The 21391-nt window shown below is 48.3% G+C and overlaps 2 protein-coding genes across 4 annotated transcripts in view; both read right to left on the reverse strand.

The window, feature by feature from the left end:
• LOC121326845 (alkaline phosphatase-like) lies at positions 1-12237 on the reverse strand. 3 transcript variants are annotated; one of them, XM_041270424.1, is made up of 12 exons: positions 11044-12237; positions 10461-10577; positions 7887-8002; positions 7311-7485; positions 6990-7165; positions 6631-6771; positions 6097-6163; positions 5422-5556; positions 5012-5203; positions 3089-3208; positions 983-2104; positions 1-97 (listed from the first exon to the last, which is right to left on the reverse strand). In XM_041270424.1, the coding sequence occupies exons 1-11, from the start codon at positions 11174-11176 to the stop codon at positions 1815-1817; spliced, it is 1662 nt and encodes a 553-aa protein (XP_041126358.1). In that variant the 5' UTR covers positions 11177-12237; the 3' UTR covers positions 1-97; positions 983-1814. The 3 variants fall into 3 exon arrangements, with proteins under 3 accessions (XP_041126358.1, XP_041126357.1, XP_041126359.1); XM_041270423.1 differs by having other exon boundaries at positions 6097-6166; XM_041270425.1 differs by lacking the exon at positions 10461-10577 and having other exon boundaries at positions 6097-6166.
• Positions 12234-21391, reverse strand: part of LOC121326837 (eukaryotic translation initiation factor 4 gamma 1-like) — a 23165-nt gene continuing 14007 nt past the window's right edge. Inside the window, exons 16-28 of the mRNA XM_041270408.1 lie at positions 21131-21231; positions 20674-20779; positions 20050-20182; positions 19717-19967; positions 19321-19442; positions 19026-19198; positions 18487-18612; positions 17968-18049; positions 17274-17372; positions 16977-17111; positions 16580-16661; positions 16203-16343; positions 12234-12722 (exon numbers count right to left, since the gene is read on the reverse strand). Coding sequence (XP_041126342.1) covers positions 12544-12722; positions 16203-16343; positions 16580-16661; positions 16977-17111; positions 17274-17372; positions 17968-18049; positions 18487-18612; positions 19026-19198; positions 19321-19442; positions 19717-19967; positions 20050-20182; positions 20674-20779; positions 21131-21231 — 1730 coding nt within the window. The 3' untranslated portion in view covers positions 12234-12543. The remainder of the gene's footprint in view (positions 12723-16202; positions 16344-16579; positions 16662-16976; positions 17112-17273; positions 17373-17967; positions 18050-18486; positions 18613-19025; positions 19199-19320; positions 19443-19716; positions 19968-20049; positions 20183-20673; positions 20780-21130; positions 21232-21391) is intronic.

Below are 21391 nucleotides of genomic sequence, written 5' to 3' on the forward strand. Positions count from 1 at the left end.
ATGTTCTTGGCCACGTTGGTGTTGTGCCGCAGGTTCAGAGCTCTACGAAGGGTGTCCTGGGCTCGAGTCCTCCAGAACCTTGGGTCCTCTTCATTCTCTAGAAAACAAATTTCAAATAGAAACTAAAGCTCTCCAACAGGAATGCTATGAAGATCCAGGGAGACCCCAACACACACTGTTCTTTATTATTCATTATTACACCCACATATTAGAAAGACAGAAACATTCTCCATTGAACACCACTGTCTGGAAAACACACAGCGGGACTGCTTCTATAGGCCTGCCCTCAGAGGCACAACTGCAGTTACTGAATACCAGGTGTCAATTTAGCTGCTGTTGACAAAGCCATTAGGAAGTTGATAAAGAATGCAGCTCAGCGCTCTCGTGTATTTTGTCTCTTATTCAAGAGCATCGCTGTACCACCACTAGAAGACAAGCCCCCTTTTCATTGTTCTGCAACATGTCCATCGACACATCAGAGTGCAGCATTTACACACATTCAGCATAACCTGGACCATACCTAGCAGTCACAGACACTCCCAACACCGACAATGAAACAAACGGATTTACATTCACACATCCATAAGCACCTTGTTTAAATAGGGTTTACACCCATCACCATTCTTCCTGCACCTCCTGAACAACCACAAGACCAATCGAGCAGTAACTCTTTACAGTCGACGGCAGCCCAGTCCCAGCGGAAATGCAGCCATGGCATTGCAATGCCCAATGTATACGCGCTTCCAGCATTTCCGAAGTGTCAGAGAGAGATTACCTGGGACAGCAGCTGCTCCTGCACACCACAAAGCCGCCAGCAGGGAAAGACAGAAGAACTCCATGTCTCCAGAGTGCTGCTTGCCAGTGTGTCCTGCCCCGTGCCCTGCCCGCTCAGGTTTATATATCCACAGCTCAGCCGATTGCCAGCCTTGTAGACTTATCAGAGCCCAATAAAGAAGTTTACACACCTGATAACAGCACCAACCTTCTGCATGCTTTTCCACAATCACTCGGCACAGGACTCTGCCCTGGGGTGCAGTGTGCCAGACTTCAAGGTTCAGCACAGGAGGAGTGTTCTTTCAGAAGGATCACTCTAGGACCTGGACCGTGCATGTTTTCTGGATCGTCCGTTGTTTGCCATAAAAAATCTGTAGATGTGTGTGGGAGGGTTCCCAAAGACTTTGCTGCACCGCAAAACTTGCACCATTTAAAAAAAAAAAGAAAAAACAAAACACTTTTTGATTTATTGGAAAGAACATTTAATGTGTTTTAATGAGAACGGTTAAGCATGTGAGGAAGCTGTCCAATGAGAAACTGTAGAAATCTAATAATAAAACAATAAAACACTTTACAGAACAAGCAGGCTTGGTGTCAGATGAAGCAACACTAACGCATTCAGAAACAACAAAAGAAAGGAGATTAATGAGTTTATTAGGTGTTTATGAAGGATTTCTAACTGTAGCACTGTTGTTTGTTTAATAGTGATGGATGACACTAATAACCCCAATACAGAACTACAGTAAACAAGTGAATGAGTAACCCTGAGCCTTCTTTAAACTGAACACAGTGTACTAGAAACAAACTAGAAACACGTCACTTAATGTGAAGTACATGAGAATATACCTGCATGAACAGCCAAGGTCTAAATAACATACAACTTTAGTACATATATATTTATGTCAATTACAATGAGTGTGCATAGAATATGTATCTAACTTAAATAGAATCAATGTCTCTATTGTGTGCTTTAACTAAACATTCTACTGGAAAACGAGGAAGTAAAAAGACCGGAGGAGCGGAACGTTGCTGTGGTGATGTCACAATGCCATTGCGCAGTACAGCAGCAGCAGCAGGACTCTGGGGCCAGGCGCTGAGAGGTTGGGAGCTGCCCTGGAGGTTGGCTTCATGGCGGTGGAGGTCTGGTTGCAGCGGGAGGCAAAGGGCCCCAGGCAGGCAGCATATGCCATGGCATGGGCAATAAAGGTGTCCTCGTTGGTGCCTTTGAAGAGGTGAGACCAGGGACCACGGGCAAAGACCGGCACATCCTCCCCGGCATGAGTCTCCTGGGTCAGGGGTACCGCGCTCTGTTGCATGTAGTCCTTATTGTCTGAAAACAAGCCATTAGAGAACTGCACTGTAATACACAAATTCAGGGTATGACTGGGTTATCACACTCGCTATATACAGAGCAGCTGTGTCAGTGTCCTGTGAGCAGGGTGTTACACTGCAGAGCAGCTGTGTCAGTGTCCTGTGAGCAGGGTGTTACACTGCAGAGCAGCTGTGTCAGTGTCCTGTGAGCAGGGTGTTACACTGCAGAGCAGCTGTGTCAGTGTCCTGTGAGCAGGGTGTTACACTGCAGAGCAGCTGTGTCAGTGTCCTGTGAGCAGGGTGTTACACTGCAGAGCAGCTGTGTCAGTGTCCTGTGAGCAGGGTGTTACACTGCAGAGCAGCTGTGTCAGTGTCCTGTGAGCAGGGTGTTATACTGCAGAGCAGCTGTGTCAGTGTCCTGTGAGCAGGGTGTTACTGGGTGCAGAGCAGCTGTGTCAGTGTCCTGTGAGCAGGGTGTTACACTGCAGAGCAGCTGTGTCAGTGTCCTGTGAGCAGGGTGTTACAATGCAGAGCAGCTGTGTCAGTGTCCTGTGAGCAGGGTGTTACTGGGTGCAGAGCAGGCCTGTCTTCCAAACAGGGCACATTTAAGTCAGAATGTCCCTGAAAAGCCATCCAGTTAAAGCAAACTGTTAGAGATGTTTCTGTGGGACTAGAACCTTGTTTTTGTGCCCTCCAATTCTGAAACAGTACAAAGAAAAGAAATGTACATTGTGTATATAAAAAATGACTTTTTGCAGAAGTGCAATAAATAAATAAATACATAAATAAAATAAATACTTCTTATTTATGAATGTTGCAATGAGAAGAGGCATTATTCAAGCGATACTGAAGTTACACTATTGTTAAAGGAATCAGATCCTCTGCTGACCCTGGCACTCCTACATGGGTGAATGCTGTTGTGTTGTATCAGTTAAATTGCCCATGTTGTATTTCTACTCAATAAAGACTGAAATGAATGGAGAGCAGGAAGCCCTGTGCTCACAGGTGCTGTCGTTGCGTGGATCGGCTCGGCTCCCGCTGGCTAAGCGATATCCTGGTCCGTTAGCGTAGAGCAGAGAGGTGTAGTGCATCCCATCCACATCACTCTGCTGAGGGGCAAAACCTGCAGGAGCCCAGGAGAGAGTTACAATTATTGAGCATAGCAGTAGTGTGCTTTGGCTAGACATGCACTGCAAACTAAACACACAGACAATGTGCACTGCAAACCAAACACACAGACAACGTGCACATGCACTGCAAACCAAACACACAGACAACATGCACATGCACTGCAAACCAAACACACAGACAACATGCACTGCAAACCAAACAAACAGACATGTGCACTGCAAACCAAACACACAGACAACATGCACATGCACTGCAAACCAAACACACAGACAACATGCACATGCACTGCAAACCAAACACACAGACAACGTGCACTGCAAACCAAACACACAGACAACATGCACATGCACTGCAAACCAAACACACAGACAACATACACTGCAAACCAAACACACAGACAACGTGCACTGCAAACCAAACAAACAGACAACGTGCACTGCAAACCAAACACACAGACAACATGCACATACACTGCAAACCAAACACACAGACAATGTGCACTGCAAACCAAACACACAGACAACGTGCACTGCAAACCAAACAAACAGACAACATGCACATACACTGCAAACCAAACACACAGACAACGTGCACATGCACTGCAAACCAAACACACAGACAACATGCACATGCACTGCAAACCAAACACAAACATGCACTGCAAACCAAACACACAGACAACACTGCAAACCAAACACACACATACACTGCAAACCAAACACATAGACAACGTGCACTGCAAACCAAACACACAGACAACATGCACTGCAAACCAAACACACAGACAACATGCACATGCACTGCAAACCAAACACACAGACAATGTGCACTGCAAACCAAACACAGACAGACATGCACTGCACATGCACTGCAAACCAAACACACACAGACAATGTGCACTGCAAACCAAACACACAGACAATGTGCACTGCAAACCAAACACACAGACAATGTGCACTGCAAACCAAACACACAGACAACATGCACTGCAAACCAAACACACAGACAACATGCACTGCAAACCAAACAAACAGACAATGTGCACTGCAAACCAAACACACAGACAACATGCACATGCACTGCAAACCAAACACACAGACAATGTGCACTGCAAACCAAACACACAGACAACATGCACTGCAAACCAAACACACAGACAATGTGCACTGCAAACCAAACACACAGACAACATGCACATGCACTGCAAACCAAACACACAGACAACATGCACATGCACTGCAAACCAAACACACAGACAATGTGCACTGCAAACCAAACACACAGACAACATGCACATGCACTGCAAACCAAACACACAGACAATGTGCACTGCAAACCAAACACACAGACAACATGCACATGCACTGCAAACCAAACACACAGACAACATGCACATGCACTGCAAACCAAACACACAGACAACAGACAACATGTGCACTGCAAACCAAACACACAGACAACATGCACATGCACTGCAAACCAAACACACAGACAACATGCACATGCACTGCAAACCAAACACACAGACAACATGCACATACACTGCAAACCAAACACACAGACAATGTGCACTGCAAACCAAACACACAGACAACATGCACTGCAAACCAAACACACAGACAATGTGCACTGCAAACCAAACACACAGACAACAAGCACATGCACTGCAAACCAAACAGAGACATGCACTGCAAACCAAACAGAGACATGCACTGCAAACCAAACACATCCAGACAATTATACTGGAATTGCTGAAAAGAAATGACAACATCTTTGGATTTTAAATTTGCGCTACCGAATATGGGATTCCCGCGGTCGGTGTAGCCCCCCAAGGTGAGCGTGTGCGAGTGGTCAGCTGACACCACGGTCAGTGTCTCGCGGTCATCGGTCAGTTCCTTTGCCCGCGCCACAGCCTCGTCCATCAGCATGGTCTCGTACAAAGCAAGCTTGGCCTTCCCATAATGATGCCCCACATCGATCTTCCCTCCTGCAGAGAAGCGGGGCCGACTTAAACAGGCATGAAGCTGCTGTGCAAGAAATGACAGCAGCCATACAACGTGACCACATAAAGCTGCTTCAAATGGTCGGGCCATTTCGTAGCCTTTTTGGTAAAAACTGCTAATACAATTCAATCAAACTAATCCTATTCATGTCTGCGCTGTGACTGTGCTGCCATTGCCCTGCCATTGCCCTGTGAATACACACCCTCCACCAGCAGGAAGAAGCCCTGGGGGTTCCGGCTCAGGACTCGGATGGCCTTGTCCACCATGTCTGTGATGGACGGGTCTGTACTGTTGTTCCGGGTCAGCTCGTACTGCATGTCCCCAGGCTCGAAGAGTCCTGCAATCACAATACAGCAGAGCCTGAGTGGGTCATTCAACAGGGCTTCAAAACATTCTGCTCACTCCAGTACACTTTCAGCATTACACCTGCATTCTATTATAGCCCTAACCCCCTGCTGGTCAATACACACACTGTGGAGGATTTGGAACCCAGAACACTCTTCCTACACTAGAACTAGAGTGCCTGGGTCTGCTGCTGAATCTCAGCCCAGCCCCACACTGCTGGAGAGCCTGTTTCACTTGTACTAAACTGAGAAGCATATAAACAGCGCAAGGGCTCCCCCTGCAGGCAATAGGACTTTACATGAAATTAAATGATTGATGACTTGCAGTATTGGACACTGTACATAGCCTTGAGCTGGTTAGTTAATCGCACGTCTGTTTAGTCTCTTTTCTCCTCTCATCTCTGTGTCTACAGGTCTGTTGTCGAACAGCTGCACTGGCAGCCTGGGGATGCCCTCTACACATCATGCCAAGTGGAGGGACATGGCGTCACAATTCTGCCCGATTGCTCCAATGAAAACCCTGAGCCCCTCACCCATCAAGTAGTCTGTCTGCTCTGGATCCACCTGGTCCAGCGCTGTCTTGTGCCACACGTACGCTGCCTTCTGGAGGAGCAGAGAGGGGGAACTTCACCAGCAAGAGCACAATTTATGGGACTCAACTTTTTTCATCATGAGAAAGGTATATTTTACTTGGCTGAGGAGATCTGCTAGGAATTTATGAGAACATTCACTTTAATGAAGGATTGTGTATTCAGAACTGCTGGAAAGAGCAGGGTCTTGATGCATATATACAGCATGCATGCAGGATTCCACTGTAGCAGCTAAATTCATTTGGCACATGGATTGATTCAACCCAGAATGATGACAGGTTATGACAGAAGCACCAGGCATAGTAATATATATATTACTACACACCACCAGCTAAATAAGAGAGAAAGTATAGGCAGAGTTCAAGACAGATTTACGAAGAATCGAAGAAGGGCACACATGCTTGAACACAGTTCATTGATACCGGACACACATCCCTTCATCCGACTAATCAGTTCCAATTTGAAACTCTGACCCACCTTCCCTGGTTTCAACTCCTTCCACTTGTCAATCAAATTCACCCCGTCCAATCGCCTGCCCTGAGAGTTGGGGTCAGCGGGGTACTCTGGGTCAGGCGTCGACTGGGGGGTCATGTACTTCCGACCTCCACCCATGATCACCTGGAGAGGAACACTCATACCATCACTGTCACTGCTCTATCAACGAGTCTCAGGCAGACTGCTGGTTCTTCTGGTGATTAAGCACTGGGGGGACTCTACACTAGCATGGAGAGTTGAGAGCTACTCTAAGTGCTACTGTATAACTGCAAAGACATTTAAAATAAAGGGAATGCATTGGAAATGAATTTAAAAAGGGGGGGGACCCCCACCCCCGGTACCTCGATGTCGGGGATGTTGTGGACGAGCTGGTGGGCGATGTCAGTGCAGCCATGTCCCCGCTGAGCCTCGGGGATGCTAGAGTCAGAGTACCAGTAGCGGTTCACACAGTGTGCGTACGCAGGAGCTGGGGTGGCGTGCTGGACGATGGTGGTGGTGACCAGACCCACAGACTTACCTGTGGGGCCAGAGAGGCAGTGAGGGGAAGAGATAGAGGAATGGAATGTGGGAGTGAAGGAGATGCAGAGTCCATGGAGACCCCTATAGCATCCTATAATCACAATGTGGTGAAACGCTGTGCTGGACTCCCTGGTTCTCCTTACCTGCCTCCTTGGCCCAGCGCAGTATGGAGGGGACCTCATTGCCGGCCGTGGTGTTGCACTGGTCGTAGATGGCATTGGCACTGAGCCCCACAGTGAGCTTGTTGGTTTTCACTCCGCACAGGAAAGCTGTGGCGGCACAGGTACTGTCAGCGATCTGGGAGTCTGTGCAGAATGTCTGAGAGGCAACAATACAGCAGCTTTACACACGATACAGAAGCAACAGAGGAGGCAGCTTTACACACGATACAGAAGCAACAGAGGAGGCAGCTTTACACACGATACAGAAGCAACAGAGGAGGCAGCTTTACACACGATACAGAAGCAAGAGGAGGCAGCTTTATACACGATACAGAAGCTTCAAGTTAACTTTCATTACAACCGGAATCCTATCTCTGAAAAGCAAATGTAGCAACTCTCCTTGTGTTACTCTCATTTAGGACTAATATTTATACATCTTTCCTATTATTCCACGTTAACAAATTAGCCAATTAATCAAACAGCAAACACATTAACACAGGCTGGATGAACTCTCATTCAAACAGCATACTGAAACACAGGCTGGGTGAAACCTCTTACCTTGGAGAGAGAGGTGTGTGGAAACGAGTCCATGGCCAGAGAGTATTCCTCCCCACTCTTCCCTCCCAACTGTCCCTTTAGGATTCGGGTTGCTGTGATCGTGTTCAAACCCATACCTGGAACAACATGCTCATTAACCTGCTCAACCCTGTCAGAGCTTCAATAATACTTAATACAGTGCTTTAGCATTTTACACCTAGAACACACTCACTCAGTACAGTGCTTTAGCATTTTACACCTAGAACACACTCACTCAGTACAGTTAGCACACACCTAGAACACACTCACTCAGTACAGTGCTTTAGCATTTTACACCTAGAACACACTCACTCAGTACAGTGCTTTAGCATTTTACACCTAGAACACACTCACTCAGTACAGTGCTTTAGTATTTCACACCTAGAACACACTCACTCAGTACAGTGCTTTAGCATTTTACACCTAGAACACACTCACTCAGTACAGTGCTCTAGTATTTCACACCTAGAACACACTCACTCAGTACAGTGCTTTAGCATTTTACACCTAGAACACACTCACTCAGTACAGTGCTTTAGCATTTCACACCTAGAACACACTCACTCAGTACAGTGCTCTAGTACTTCACACCTAGTTCACTCAGTACAGTGCTCTAGTATTTCACACCTAGAACACACTCACTCAGTACAGTGCTCTAGTATTTCACGCCTAGAACACACTCACTCAGTACAGTGCTCTAGTATTTCACACCTAGAACACACTCACTCAGTACAGTGCTCTAGTATTTCACACCTAGAACACACTCACTCAGTACAGTGCTCTAGTATTTCACACCTAGAACACACTCACTCAGTACAGTGCTCTAGTATTTCACACCTAGAACATTCACTCAATACAGTGCTCTAGTATTTCACACCTAGAACACACTCACTCAGTACAGTGCTCTAGTATTTCACACCTAGAACACACTCACTCAGTACAGTGCTCTAGTATTTCACACCTAGAACACATTCACTCAATACAGTGCTCTAGTATTTCACACCTAGAACACACTCACTCAGTACAGTGCTCTAGTATTTCACACCTAGAACACACTCACTCAGTACAGTGCTCTAGCATTTCACACCTAGAACACACTCACTCAGTACAGTGCTCTAGTATTTCACACCTAGAACACACTCACTCAGTACAGTGCTCTAGTATTTCACACCTAGAACACACTCACTCAGTACAGTGCTCTAGTATTTCACACCTAGAACACACTCACTCAGTACAGTGCTCTAGTATTTCACACCTAGAACATTCACTCAATACAGTGCTCTAGTATTTCACACCTAGAACACACTCACTCAGTACAGTGCTCTAGTATTTCACACCTAGAACACACTCACTCAGTACAGTGCTCTAGTATTTCACACCTAGAACACACTCACTCAGTACAGTGCTCTAGTATTTCACACCTAGAACACACTCACTCAGTACAGTGCTCTAGTATTTCACACCTAGAACATTCACTCAATACAGTGCTCTAGTATTTCACACCTAGAACACACTCACTCAGTACAGTGCTCTAGTATTTCACACCTAGAACACACTCACTCAGTACAGTGCTTTAGTATTTCACACCTAGAACATTCACTCAATACAGTGCTCTAGTATTTCACATCTAAAACACACTCACTCGGTACAGTGCTCTAGTATTTCACACCTAGAACACACTCACTCAGTACAGTGCTTTAGTATTTCACACCTAGAACACACTCACTCAGTACAGTGCTCTAGTATTTCACACCTAGAACACACTCACTCAATACAGTGCTCTAGTATTTCACACCTAGAACATTCACTCAATACAGTGCTCTAGTATTTCACACCTAGAACACGCTCACTCAATACAGTGCGTCACTGTTTTATAGTATTAAGAATGTACTGAATATAAAACATTGCAGTATATGGCTAAGGCACGGATTAAATACCTTCAGACAGTAAGTCAAATCGTTTACAAACACAGTTGTCAGTTTTCAATCATTTATTATTATTTATTTATTTGTTAGCAGGTGTTCTTATTTGTCCTTACATTTGTTACAAAGTATCACATTTCATCTGCAATCTGCCCACGAAGCATTCGGACTGGTGTAAGACTGTATGCGTGATTAATAAAAAATAGAGGTTTACACCAAATTAAACTCCCCCATTTACTTTGTTTCCAAGAAGTACAAACCTGGTTTACCAGTTTGCACGTCGGAACATGTGCTTGTGTTTTTAAGAGCTGGTCTTTGTCTCCGCCTAGTGGCGAGTACACTGAAACTGCAGTTCACAATACTACTCCCAACAAGTCTCGATACACTGTACTCCAAAATGGAAACTCTTTGGCAATGTAAAGCCCAGTAAACGCAAGAACTGTTGCACATTTGCACCACTAGGTGGACGTGAGTTTGTTGCAACGCCGCCACAGCGAGATGCTAATCTGGAACCCGTGAATTGTAACTTTAATCGCATTAAATAAGAGTTCACAGGATCGTTTTTTTTTTTGTTTTTTGTACCTGCTTTACAAACAGTTTGTACAACTCTGCACCTGGCCCTGACTTCACTCACCATCGCCAATGAAGAGGACTAGGTTTTTCGCCGTCTTGGTCGAATCCTGGTAATCGAGACTCCTCTGCAGACGCTCCTTTGACAAATCGTACCAGAATTTGGGCAGTCGCTCTTCATCTGGTCCCAACACAAACATGACAGGTTCTGAATACAGTGGCCCGCACAGAGGGCCAGGGCACTGCACTGTCTTGTCTTGTCATTTGTACGTATATTTTTTTTTTTTAAAAAAAGTCTATTTTAACTTTATTTTAAAGTGTTACAGTTCTTATTTCTTTTTTTTTTTTAACCCAGGCTGGAAACGGCATTTGTTTGACTACGTCGCAGTCAGTGCTGAATTATATTTACTTGCACTGATTGCACACATCGCTAGAGTTAGCTGGAGACGGCAAGTCAAAGCTATACAAAAAATAAATAAAACATACAAAACCAAGCCAGTCCTGGCCCCCGTCGCACTTGTGCAGCTGGTCTGTAGGTTGTAGCTTCGTTATACCAATCAAATCCTTACCATAGTAAAATGTACTTTACAATTCACTACAGTGCATTCCTTATGGGAACAAGCAGAGTCCAGGTCAACTTGAGTTACCTGGAAAAGCGCCGACTGGGGTGGCAGAGCTCCTGAGAGGGACCCAGGCAGCACAGACGAGCTGCAGGAGGATGCTGTGGGAGAGCATGGTGTCTGGAGGCAGCTGGCAGAGTGCTCTCTTATACCCCTCCATCTCATCCAGAGTGCAGGGACACAATGAGCTGCAAGCCCTGTACTATCAGGTAGCGTGTCCGGATAATCACATTATCCCAAACAAAGCCCTTCTGAATGGGGCTCATTCCACAGTCCCATTGGCTGCAGTGTGTTCTGCTGCAAATCACTACATGCAGAGCAGAACTGAGGTATCAACACCCCCCCTCAATCAACACACTGAAACCAGTGGCTTGTTCAGTGGGTTGCTAGCACCAATCTAGAATGCGGTTGCCACTAGTTACATGGTAACTACAGTAAGGTTTTTATCAGCTTCAATTTGATTGCACACCCCACTTCAACATCTCCTCAACCCAACCCCCACCCCAAAGAAACACGCCCAGGACAGGAGGCACTGCAGCAACTCGTAGTCTTTATTTGCAATTTTCTTTAGTCTTTTCCAGCTTCTGACGTGAAAAGAGGCATTAATCTTTTAATTAAATACTTAATAAAGAAAGCAAAAAAGTATTTACAAATGTCATTTAAACTGTAATCCATGAATTCTGGTGGATAATTACAAGCACCTTCTGGTAACTCAGGAAACTGTATAAATACACAAGAATCCGACGAGTCGGGAAAACAAACACAGCTCAAAAAAAGAAATAATAATAAAATGACATGGCATTACATTAGTTTAGAAAAAAACAACAAAAAGAACTTCTATATTTACAGGACTGTCCGAAAAAATCTTTCTACTAGCAGTAATAGAAATGACTCTAGGGTTCGTACTGTTCTTTGTTTTAAAGAGGATTTCTATATATTCTTTTCAAATTTTTAAGAATGATTTTTAAAATTCGCTACAGGCTTGTTCAAGGCTTTGGAGACACCTTTAAGTGTAGGAGAGAGAGAGAAAAAGAGAGGCAGCAGGGGAGGAGTGGGCTGCATTAAGAGATCCAGCCCACACCACCCCAACCCTCATCAGGGAACCTTCATTTCAGTTTTCAAATGGCTAGGATTCGACCGTCCCCCTTTTTTGTATTTTATTTTCATTATATATGCGCTCCAAAATCATCCTCCACAAAAAAAAATACCCACCTACCTTTTTCATTTTTATTAGGCCGTCTCTTTAAAATGAACATTTAAAAACAGCAGCCTTTAAAGTTTTATTTGTTTCTCTTCTGAATTATCAGACATGAACTGCAGAGGGTTAAAACATAAAAAGATAAAACTTCGAATACTGAGGAATTGCACTCCCACAGTTCTTTTTATTTTGTTTTATTTGTTAAAGACATTTCACCAGAAAAAAAAAAAAATCAACGATCGCACACGAGCAGTCCAACTCCCATCCTCCTGTGGAAGGACTGCTTCATCAATATCTAAATGCACGCTCTGTATAGAAACAGTCCTTGTCTAATTGTCTGACTCGTCCTCTGCCTCCCGCAGCCAGGTGAAGAAGGCGGTGACGGATTTCAGGGCCACGCCCTTGCCTTGTAGCTCAGCAGGGTCCTTGCTCAACTCCCACTTGTAAAAGGCCTCCTCTTTGATGACGTCCTCGTCGTACAGCGCATCGAAGAACATCCTCAGCAAGTCTGTGTACAAACAGGTGAGTGTGAACTGACATCCTGAACACTGCAGGGCTGAGAATAAGAGCTGACATCCTGAACACTGCAGGGCTGAGAATAAGAGCTGACATCCTGAACACTGCAGGGCTGAGAATAAGAGCTGACATCCTGAACACTGCAGGGCTGAGAATAAGAGCTGACATCCTGAACACTGTGCAGGGCTGAGAATAAGAGCTGACATCCTGAACACTGTGCAGGGCTGAGAGCATCCTGAACACTGCAGGGCTGAGAGAGCTGATAAGAGCTGAGCTCCTGAACACTGTGCAGGGCTGAGAATAAGAGCTGAGATCCTGAACACTGTGCAGGGCTGAGAATAAGAGCTGACATCCTGAACACTGCAGGGCTGAGAATAAGAGCTGACATCCTGAACACTGCAGGGCTGAGAATAAGAGCTGAGCTCCTGAACACTGTGCAGGGCTGAGAATAAGAGCTGAGCTCCTGAACACTGCAGGGCTGAGAATAAGAGCTGACATCCTGAACACTGCAGGGCTGAGAATAAGAGCTGACATCCTGAACACTGCAGGGCTGAGAATAAGAGCTGAGAGCTGACAAGGGCGGAGAATAAGAGCGGAGCATCCTGAACACTGCAGGGCTGAGAATAAAAGCGGAGCTCCTGAACACTGTGCAGGGCTGAGAATAAGCGGAGCTGACATCCTGAACACTGCAGGGCTGAGAATAACTGTGCAGCGGAGCTCCTGAACACTGTGCAGGGCTGAGAATAAGAGCTGAGAATGAGCTCCTGAACACTGCAGGGCTGAGAATAAGAGCTGAGCTCCTGAACACTGCAGGGCTGAGAATAAGAGCGGAGCTCCTGAACACTGTGCAGGGCTGAGAATAAGAGCGGAGCTCCTGAACACTGTGCAGGGCTGAGAATAAGAGCTGAGCTCCTGAACACTGTGCAGGGCTGAGAATAAGAGCTGAGCTCCTGAACACTGTGCAGGGCTGAGAATAAGAGCTGACATCCTGAACACTGTGCAGGGCTGAGAATAAGAGCTGAGCTCCTGAACACTGTGCAGGGCTGAGAATAAGAGCTGACATCCTGAACACTGCAGGGCTGAGAATAAGAGCTGAGCTCCTGAACACTATGTGCAGAGGACTGAGATAAAAGCTTGACATCCTGAACACTAGCGTCTGGAAATAATGAGCTGACATCCTGAACCTGTGTTCAGGGCTGAGAATAAGAGCTGACAATCCTGAACACTGCAGGCTGAGAATAATACTGACATCCCGACAACTGCAGGCTGAGAATAAGAGTCTGACACACTTTTGCAGGGCTGAAAAAAAAAAAAAAAAAAAAAAAAAAGAGCTGAGCTGAGCTCCTGAACACTGTGCAGGGCTGAGAATAAGAGCTGAGCTCCTGAACACTGTGCAGGGCTGAGAAGAAGAGCTGAGCTCCTGAACACTGTGCAGGGCTGAGAATAAGAGCTGAGCTCCTGAACACTGTGCAGGGCTGGGGATAGAACCAACCCCCTGAACACTGCGCAGGGCTGAGAATAAGAGCTGAGCTCCTGGGAATAAGAACTGACCCCCTGAACACTGCGCAGGGCTGGGAATAAGAGCTAACCTGAACATTGTGCAGGGCTGGGAATAAGAACTGACCCCCTGAACACTGTGCAGGGCTGGAAATAAGAGCTGACCTGAACACTGCAGGGCAGGAATAAGACTACTGTTGCATCCATTCCATGTTTTAATATGCGCTAGATTAGCTGCAGTGTGTAGGTAATAAGCTCAGGTGTGTTAGTAAAAATCAGGATGCATAAGTAAAACCATGAATGGATCAAACAGCTATGCAATTTGAGTCTTATTTCCATCCCTGCACAGACACGTGTCATCAAAAGCAGCACACATCTGCCTTCACACACAGGTACGTTACTCATTTAACCCCCCCCCAAAGGTGCTGGGGCTCGCGTTGCACTGGGGGAATAGAGCTGCCCCCTGAAACACCTGGGAAATAGACAATGTCTGGGAATATGTAGATGTATGAACAACTGTGTAAGGCTGGAGCTCTTGTGCTGGTATTGAATGTCAGGATTGGCAGATATAAAACCGTTGCATCCATTCAATGTGGGGGGAATGGCTAGATTACCGGCAGTGTCTTATTCCATCAGCTGCAGTGTGGCACTGATGCATCAAAACGATACACCTCTGCCTGGCTCGGTACGTTACCATTTACCCCCCCCCACACACCGAGCCAACTACCCCCCTAACCGCCCCGCACGCACGGATCCACACTACCCCCTAACGCCGCCCCGCTACGCCACCGACCCACGAACCCCCTACCCCACCCCCCCCCACACGAATCCCCGAGCCAACCCCCCTACCCCCCCCCCCCCCCCCGCACACACCGAGCCACGACCCCCTTACCCCCCCCCCCGCACACACGTGCCAAAACGACCACCCTTACCCCCCCCCCCCCTGCCACAACTGCCCCCTTACCCCCTTACCCCCCCCTGCACACACCGAGCCAACGACCCCCTTACCCCCCCCCCCCCGCACACGCCAAGCGAGCAACGACCCCCTTACCCCCCCCCCGGGGACACGCCGGGCCAACGTGTGCGCCCTTACCCCCCCCCCCCCCCGCACGTGGCCGAGCCGACGACCCCCCTTTATCCCCCCCCCCCCCGCACACAAACGTACCGTTGCCAACGGGAACCGGCCAACGACAGGGCGTACCCCCCCCCCCCGCACACACCGTGCCGAGCCAACGACCCCCTTTACCCCCCCCCCCCCCCCCCCCCCCCCTGCCACCCCTCGCTCACACACCCCCACACACACCGCCACACCTTACCCCCCCCCCCCCCCCCTGCGGGTGTGACCGACCAACGTACCCCCTTGACCCCCCCCCCCCCCCCGCACACACCGAGCCAATGGGGGGCCTTACGGTAACCCCCCCCCCCCGCACACACCGCGACCCCCTTACCCCCCCCCCCCTTGCACACCAGAGCCCGCACACCGACGAGACGAACCCCTTAATACAAACCTTCCCACCCCCGGCACACACCCAACGGCCAACGCCCCCGGTGTGTTTGGCTCCGTTGCCACCGAATGGGGGGGGGGCGTGTGTGGCACCAAACTCCGGGGGCCCTACGCCACCCCTTACCCCCCCCCCCCCCCCCGTTGGCCGAGGTTTACCGCCTTAACCCCCCCCCCCGGGCGTGTGTGGCTGACCCAACCGCCCCTTATACCCCCCCCCCCCCGCACTACACCGTCGCCCCCCACTGACACCGAGCCAACGACCCCCTTAACCCCCCCCCCCCCGCACACTGCCGAGCCAACGACCCCCTTACCCCCCCCCCCCCGGGACACGGGTGGGAGCCAACGACCCCCCTTACCACCCCCCCCCCCGCACACACCGTGCCAACGCACACTACCAACCCACCCCCCCCCCCCCCCCCCCCCCCCCACCCCACCCCCCCCTCACCACCCCCCCACACACAGAACACTCACTTGGTGGCTGCTCTAATTTGACCAGCAAGGCCTGTAACGCGTAGAGTGCTTGCAGCTCTTTCTGTTCATCTATGAGGTACTTCTGCAGCACTTTCGATCTCGCCACGATCAGCTTGGTGTCCACGCGGCACGGATTCTCAACTGAGCGGAGAAATAAAGAAGGAAACAAACCGGGTCACACAGACAGATCGAGCCCAAACTGAATTGAGTTACACTCAAAACATGGTATTGGTTAACAGATACAAAAAAAGTTTTTTGTTTTGTTTTGTTTTTCAAAAACCCCAACAGGTATTTTGAGGGGTGATTTTAACCTGCAGTGGTTATCAGCAAGGGTATACATTCGGCTCCAGACCTCGCTGGGAGAAACTGATACTCACAGATAATTGCAGACTGGCAGATTGAAGTCATTACTGCCCGAATTACAGTGTTGGAGGCGACCTGCTGCTCATCCAGGTTGGCCTATTGAAAGAGAAGGTTGAGTTTAATACTATATCTGTCAAGAGCAGAATGAAGCATCATCACACAGCTGAGGACAGTGAAGAAACCAAGTCCTTCCACAAGCTGCCAATACTGCAGAGGCAGCCATATTCCTGCTGCAGCTGTGTGATTCGAAACACAAAAACCACTTGCAAAATACAAGAGAATGAAACAGCAGGCAAACCTAACAGCAGTTCTGTAACAGACTTGGTGTGACCGTTTCCAGTTCAGCTGTATGTGTGCTAACAGCCCTCCTCACACAAGCAGAGAAGAGGAGGCTGAAGTGGGGCCGCTCACCTCCACCCAGTCGTAGATTCTTTGGTTGTCTGCCTTCTCCTTCAGTAGCTTGTCCAGTTGCCTGCAAAGCTCTTCTGAAGACAGCTCCTTTTTGCTTGTTTTTTCAGAGTCGTCTCCCAAGGTAAATTCTACTTTCTGTAGCAAGAGAAGAAAATCTGTTTGTTAGCCCTGCTCCCAAAAAACATCACCTAGTAAACAGACCATGCAGGCATTACAGGATGTGTAAGCATCTTTGAAGGGACACTCTGATAGCAGTCTTCGTTTAGCCCACTGTCCAGCCCCTCTGCTCTTCCTCACCTTCTCTGTGACAAACTTGTTGACATCCTCATCCTCGGGGAGGAAGTCCTTCCAGCTCAGCCCCGCCTCCCTCCACAGGGCTCCTGCTTTCTTGTGGCTCTGGAACAGAACAGACAGACCAGCACATTACACAGGGAGGGGCACAGATACAGGCACACTACACTGTCAGTGCTGATCCTACAATGAGCAAGGCTAGACACACAGATACAGGCACACTGCACTGTCAGTGCTGATCCTACAATGAGCAAGGCTAGACACACAGATACAGGCACACTACACTGTCAGTGCTGATCCTACAATGAGCAAGGCTAGACACACGGATACAGACACACTACACTGTCAGTGCTGACCCTATAATGTGCGCTACTATTGGCTCGTTGCACACTAGCAATGGGTACAGGAAGAGGGGAGAGCAAGTCTCCTGGCTGGATTTCTGTTCTGTGTCAATTCACCATCATTGTTAAGACTATCGTGCTGCCCAGAATCCCATTGCCCCGTTTGCAGACAAGCCACAGACTACACTGCAAGATTGACAACACTTCAAACTACTGCCTGGCCCATAAACATACTGCAGGAAGTTTAGCCTGCATAAAACACCATTAGAAAAGGTACCATAGCCCCTTAACACCAGATCCTCCAGTCATGCCCTAGTCTAGATCAGAAGGAATACAACTGAAGACTGGACTATACTCACCATTCCTTTGCACAGTATGGATAAGATTTCTACTAACAAGAGGCCAGCTTTCCCCAGTGGTACCAGGGGCTTGGACACTTCCCTGCAAGGAGTGGAAGGAAACGTGTCAAAGTGTAACTGCAGTGAGAGCGGAGCCAACACAAGAACGTGAATCGTGTGAAAGGGTTTTAAAAGAGTACTTAGAACTAATTTTAGAAGTGAGCCGAACTGGAAGAGGAGACCTTCACACTGAATTAAGAGATGGAGTGAACTCCGTTTGCAGTAAACTCTGTTCAGCCTCCTCTTGTGCGAGAAACACAAAAGCAGTTTTGGGACTCCAATTACAGGAAACGTTTTGTGCACATAAAACTGGGCCTGCCTTTCGATCAGCTGCTTTAATTCAAACTGAAAGAACAAACTGTATCCTTATGAACCCCCGCAGCTCTGATCAGCTTCAGATACTGGACAGCGTCCTGCCGGTACGATGGGAGCTCCTTTTCCTACAGCTGTATACAGTGTGATGTGCAGAGTGTCACTCACTTGAACAGCTCCTCCATTGGGATGCCTCCCTCGTGCAGCATGGGGGCGATGAGCTCGGCCAGGTACAGCCAGATGTGCGGAATATCGATCTCCATGTCCTCTGCAATCTCCAGGATCTCCAGCAGACTGTGGGAGACAGGCATGAGTTCACCCTTCAAACACCCTGCTTACAAAAAAGAGCTCTTATAGACTGAGGAAAAATAAGACATTGCTGCAAGAAAACACCTTTCAAATCTCAATTGCTAGACAACTTCACACTACTGTAACCCATTATGAGTGCATCTGCGATACCGCACACAGGCATTCACGCCGCAGCTGAATAGAACAGCTGCACCAACTAGTCTAGGATATCTAACTAAAAGCAAGCCCCAGATTGTTAATGGCTCTACTGCAACACACACAATGTATTCATCGTGCTGGGATTGCCAGTGGCCTTATCCCAACAGTTTCATGGAATGGCTGCAGTCTAGAGTGTCAGAGTCTGGTTCAGTCAACCTTACCCCTTGTAATCCCTGCTCTCTGGACAGGGAGTTGCTTACCCCTTGTAATACTGTTCTCTGGACAGGGTGCCAGCCTTGACCAGCTGGTGGAGCAGCAGGCCCATGTGTTCCCTGGCTATCATACTCCTCTCCAGTGTCGACTCAATCCCGTTCCGCACGAACACAAAGAGCAGAGAAACAGAGTTCATCTCCTGCACACACTGCAGGGCTTCCTGTCAGACCAGGGGGAGAAAGTCAGCTCTGTGTGAAACGGTGGGCACTTGTAACCCAAGTGGAAAGCATGCACTTAGTAAGTGAACACCAACTTGACTGGCGAGCGCCCCAGGTGGCTTACCTTCATATCGTTGATGTGCAGGTACTCCTCGATAATGGCTTTCGATTTCTTGTCAAATTCGTCCTCAGTGAGGGCCGGTTTAGCGGGGGTGGGTGCCGGGGCAGCGGCTGGCTCTTGTTTAACTGAAATAAAAAAACGCACATGAAATACAAGCCAATAGAACACTTCCACAGGGAAAGAGTCACTGAAGAAAGTGTTGGAGAGAACTGGAGTTCTATCCAGGTGAAAGAGTATATAGGAGTGTGGAGAGGAAGTAGGAAGTGATGGACACCATTTCCAGTAGATGAGAGAGACTACGGGACATTCACAAGGCAAGTCACACCATAAAATAAACAAACAAACAAACATTCTAAAAGGTTTGCTTTGTGAGCGAGGTGTCCCTGCGATGGCACTGACCCGTCTCCTTGCTGCGCTCCCTCTCCCTGCTCCCCCTGTCCTCAGTCATGCTGACCACCTTGCGGACAGGGTCCTGGGGGCCGCGGTGCTCTCTCTCCCGGCTGCGGTCGTCCATCTCCTTGCTGTAGCTTCTCTTGGTGATGGACAGGCGGTTCTTGTCTGCTCGGTCCTGCTGCCTCTCGAATCGGTCTACCCTCTCATAGCGCTCGCAGCGCTCTCCTTTGTCGCTGCGCTCTCGGCTCGAGCTGGTCCTGTGAAGAGAGGAGTTGTCAGATCAGACAGGACTGGATGGCAGGAGGCTCCCTCAGGAGGGCCGCTTGGCTTCGGACTCACCTCTGAACCACTCTCCTGGCATCACTGTCTGCGGCCGTGGAGGTGGTGGAGGAAGAGGAGGAGGAGGAGGATGCCTGCTGCAGGGCGGAGAACCTGTTCAAGGTGCTTGTTGCTGGTCTGCCAGACTCTGGAGCTGTATGGAAACAAAGCATTCCTGTTTAGTAGGGAGCAATGGCAAAGGGGCTGTCTTTACAGTGGCTTTGCAATTCAGGTTATTAGGTAGGAGGGGAGGATGCTTGGGTAATGCAGCATATTCTAGGGTAAGAACATCCTGCACTTCCCTGTTACCTGACTCTCTTTGGGGATAATGGGCTGTGGGAAGTCTATCGCTTAAGACTGTCTGCATCGAACCAAAACCTTAACTAGAAACACCAACTCAAAACATCAGTGTCTGTCTGCAACAGTTCATTCATTATAGTGCAGGTCCTTCTAGCTGAAACTAGTCTATCAGTGAACATCAAGCAAGGTAGATTGACATCAGTCCCAGAAACTGTAGACTAGCCAACTGACAAAGTGAGCTCTAGTCTCCAATGAAGAAACATGCCTTGGTATTAGTGAGGGGATGGGCTCCAGCCTGACATATTAAAACAGGCTGCTGAAAGAGACATGTGTTTGCACACTCACCCTGTTCATTAGGTTTGGCATTGGATCCTCCACTGCTGCCTTTCCCCCAGCTCATCAGCCTGCCCCCTGGTGCCAGCAGCTGGTTATTGAAGTCCAGGGCTCCGGGCTGCAGATTCAAAAACAGAACAATTAGGATCAGGGAGTAAAAACAACCCTGCTTGAAGAGTACAGCTGGGGCAAAAACACTGCGCTGCAGCACCCCACACACACCAGCTGGGGCAAAAACACTACGCTGCAGCACCCCACACACACCAGCTGGGGCAAAGACACTGCGCTGCAGCACCCCACACACACCAGCTGGGCTTGTGTAGAAAGTGCAGTTGAAGACAGCATGCATTTACCACCCTGCCGCAAAGTGCTTTACTATCAGGATACAAGGAGTATTGGGTTTTGATCTCAGAAGGAGAGCCAGCTGAAAGCCTTTGATTTGAGTGGACAGGGAAGAGTCTGATCGTACCTTGGTGATCTTGCTGAGTCGGCTGGTGTCGATGGGTCTGTTTTTGGTGCTGATGGGCACGGTGTTCCAGCCTTCATCTTGGGGCTGGCTGGGTCGACCCACTGCAGGACACAATTCTATAGTCAGGTCACTTTAATCTGCAACACTTATTCCATGCAGAGCTCAACTGTACATAAAACATGCAGTCTCATCAGTTGTGTGTTCTAATGTTACAAAGCATGAAATAAGACTCCATTTGCAGAGCAGTTTCACCCATTCCAG

This window comes from Polyodon spathula, chromosome 14 (genome assembly GCF_017654505.1).
Source record: "Polyodon spathula isolate WHYD16114869_AA chromosome 14, ASM1765450v1, whole genome shotgun sequence".
NCBI lineage: Eukaryota > Metazoa > Chordata > Actinopteri > Acipenseriformes > Polyodontidae > Polyodon > Polyodon spathula.